Source organism: Cicer arietinum, chromosome 5 (genome assembly GCF_000331145.2).
Source record: "Cicer arietinum cultivar CDC Frontier isolate Library 1 chromosome 5, Cicar.CDCFrontier_v2.0, whole genome shotgun sequence".
Taxonomy (NCBI): domain Eukaryota; kingdom Viridiplantae; phylum Streptophyta; class Magnoliopsida; order Fabales; family Fabaceae; genus Cicer; species Cicer arietinum.
The window spans coordinates 16,089,717-16,093,263 of NC_021164.2; the positions used below are offsets into that span (position 1 = coordinate 16,089,717).

Sequence of the window (3,547 nt, forward strand, 5' to 3'; positions counted from 1 at the left end):
ATTTGTGATGTTTGATACCAATCTTGTTTTAACACACTCAAATGCACATGTTAAATACCAAAACACTTAGAATCATAATTAGTAATCTTTAATTAATCTTTTGTTTTATTATCATCAAAACATTTAATTGAGATTTTGTCTTAACAAGTCCTACAATGGTTTATTGTGGTTTTGAAATCGAGTAGGAATTGTTTTGGGGTATGAAGGGTTGATCCCCATTCTAAAGGTGAGATTATTTTGTGGATTTTTGTTGTTCAATAGGCCACTGAGCATTCTTTTGGGTTATCTTGAATTGTTACAGATCCTGTCAATTTAAGAATATATTTGTAGTAAGGCTGGGTTTTTGTTAAATCACGTGGTTTGAAAAACCAGCCTTCTGGAAAAATATTTGAAATGACTAATTGGGGACTTTTATTGTAAAAGTAGTCCTCTATTGTCTAAATTGTTTGAAATTCTGTTTTAACAAAATGCTCAGATTTTGGTTTAAAGTTTGTCAAGGAAACTTGAGATTCATTTTGTTTTAAAATCATTTTTGAAACTTCCTTCTGTGGGAGTTTTGAAATGTTTTTACAGGATGATTCCTCATGTAAAAGTTTGGAAATAATATTTTGAATGTTTTGAGAAGGGGTTTTTGAAGATGAAGAGTCTCCCTTCTCTTGAGTTTGAAGAAATGGCAGTCCCTTTTGAGAGACATTCAATCTCCTTTTGGACCATTTAGAGCTTTGTGATTTTCTGTAAACAAATCTTTTCTTCTGCTATTGAAGCTTTTATTGGTTCAATGTTTTTAGGTTGAGAAACTTGTTGGCTGTCAAGCCATTTTTGAATTTGGTTTTGGGCTTCATCCTCTTCGATGGCTTGGGCCCAAGATCTGATGGGTTTTGCAAATGAAATGGGTTTTGGGTTTTCTTGTAGATGGTCCTTCTAGATCTATTCTTTTGGATTTTCTGGGCATCTCTCAAGTCCTGTTTTGGAGAAATTCTGTGGTTAGAAAATCTATAACTGAGTTTTGGTCTCCTTTTATAAATTCAATTTCAAAATAAAAAATACTAAGGATTGCTTGCCATCTGGCGAAAATCTGTTTTGATGCAATGTTTTGGACATCCTTTTGTAAAACCTCTTTTGCAGATTCACGATTAATTTGAAGTAAAAAGATTGAGTAAATCACTTTGAAAAGGATGTCCAAATCATTGCATCAAAATTTCTAAGTGTTGAGGGGTGTGAGATGGTAATCCCACCATCCTTTGAGCTGGTCTGAGAATCTTGCTATTAGGAGTTCAACTATGGCTTTGTCGGGTGTATTAGCTTTGGTTTTGTAGACATTTGATGCCATTGTCATTTGTTGAAGGAGACTTGGGATATTGTATTCGGACATATCATCTATGTTCCATTCATAGACACTACTGACATTGAATTTAGATTGAAAAATGATGTTAGGTCTGTTCTCAATACCTAGGTCTGGTTGTTCAACTTCAGACATTGGTCTGGAAATGGTGCATATCAACGGTAAAATTCGTAATATTATCCAAGACGCATAGAGTTATCTCGACAATTAAATACGAGTTAAACACAGAGTGCCATTTTTTTTCAAATTAAATAAAAAATATAAACAAAAAAACTTTAAAAATATTTCTCGGACATATAATTTCTTTCAACAAACATACATAGTTGTTGTAGTATGTATTGGAAAATTTAACTTAAATTTTTAAAAATACAAATTAACGATGATGAAGTAGGACAATTTTTTTATATTTTAGTTTGTAAAGAAAAAATTAAATAAATAATTTGTGTAAAATATTGGATATGGAGGCAATGAAAGAGATACCTAGGAAAATTTTCATACATAAGATGAACATACCTCACATTTTAATTCATACCCTATTTTTAGTATGACTTTTTTTTTAATTTTTTTTACATATTGAAAATTTTACTTTTAAAATTTTTTATTTGCAAATTTTTTTTATACCAAAAGTTTTATTTTTAAAATATTTAATATGTAATTTTATTTTTCATTTTTATTATATATTAATATATTAATTTTTAAATTGAATTTTTAGAAAAACCAAATTTCATACAGAAAATTTCTTATTTTTGTGAAGTAAAAATGAATCCAAATATTTTTAATAAAAAAAAAACGAAAGAGAAAAATTAGATTTTCAAGAATTATTAGATAGGAATCAAAATATTAGGGTATGAAATCTAATTTTGATTATTCTTTTATATTTGGGCCAATAACCTCTGCACGTGACAAAACAAAGTCATATGTCGTCTAAGAATTATTAAACTCAACAAAAAAAATGGATCACAACAAACGTATTAAAACCCAACCAAACACTGCCTTATGAGTGTGCGGTGGAGGAGATAAAAGCACAGACTTGGTTCAACTTTCAGAGGAACATGACGGTAATGGAAAATCAGCAAAAACAAGAACATAACAAGGAACAGTGGAAAAGGTGTCAAAGGAAAAAAACCTCTTCTTCTTTCTGTTATTCTCCTATCAATAATCTCGATGATGGTTGTCTTATGCATATCTTTAGTTTCCTTCCCCCTATTCCAGGTATAACCCTTTTTATTTTTTACTTAAAATTTCAATGTTTTTGTTCAATTCAACAATACCCAGATTTTTGTTTTCTTTAATTTTGTTAATTTGTTTGATTTTTTTGGGATTTGTGGTTGTTGACATTCCTTTAGGGTGGTAATTTGCAACATGAACTAGATTTTGAATTTTTTTTTTCTTCCTGTTTTCAAAGGGTGTGAGTAATTGGTGTTTAGCATTGATTTAAGTTTTCTTGTGATTTGAGAAATGAAAACCTTAGATTTAGTCTTGAGACAATTTTTGGTGTTTTGTTTGGTGGAGTGTCAAAATTTGTAGCTTAAATTTCACTACCCATCCATCATTTTCTAACATTGACCTGCGTTGGTTTTTATTTTTTAATTTTTTAATTTTTTTAATTTTTTTAATTAGTTACTTGGTTTGGCCATGCATCCAGTTTTATTTAACTCTGACCAGTCATCAACTCGGTCAATGGGTAAGTGGTCGAACCAGTGGGCTGCTAGTTGCAACACATGAACCTATCTATATAAAATTCAAAAACCGGCCGTGTTTTACAAGTCTGTTCCAAGTTGAACTTGAATGCATGTCCGATTCGATGAGACACTCAGACCGGTCAGGTTCCGGTCCGAGCTGAGTTTAATAACACTGCATGCATCTGTTGGACATGTTGATTTTAGTGGACTATTTCACCAACCTCCAGTTTGCTGCTGGTGCACCATTCTCTTTTTGGAAGAGGATAATGGCTCTTTAATGAATGTTCTGTCTATATTGCAAGATTTTTAATGCGTAATTATGAGACGAACATTTGGACTGATTTTTTTGCCTCCTATGCTTCTATGGTTGGTAGCTACATTTTGCAGTGACCTCCTCATTTACCAGGGTATTCCTTTGTTTGAAAACTCTTAGCCTACTTCCTTTTGGAATTCATGTCATTCACATGATTTCAATGTACTTGATATTTTGAAAGGAGTCTGTTCCTTAGGTGGTTGCATTCCT

The 3,547-nt window shown here is 31.3% G+C and overlaps 1 protein-coding gene across 1 annotated transcript in view; it reads left to right on the forward strand.

The window, feature by feature from the left end:
• Positions 1–2,293: 2,293 nt before the first annotated feature.
• The window catches only part of LOC101492199 (F-box protein SKIP5), a 5,683-nt gene continuing 4,429 nt past the window's right edge, over positions 2,294–3,547 (forward strand). The window contains exon 1 of the mRNA XM_004516448.4: positions 2,294–2,554. Coding sequence (XP_004516505.1) covers positions 2,395–2,554 — 160 coding nt within the window. The 5' untranslated portion in view covers positions 2,294–2,394. The remainder of the gene's footprint in view (positions 2,555–3,547) is intronic.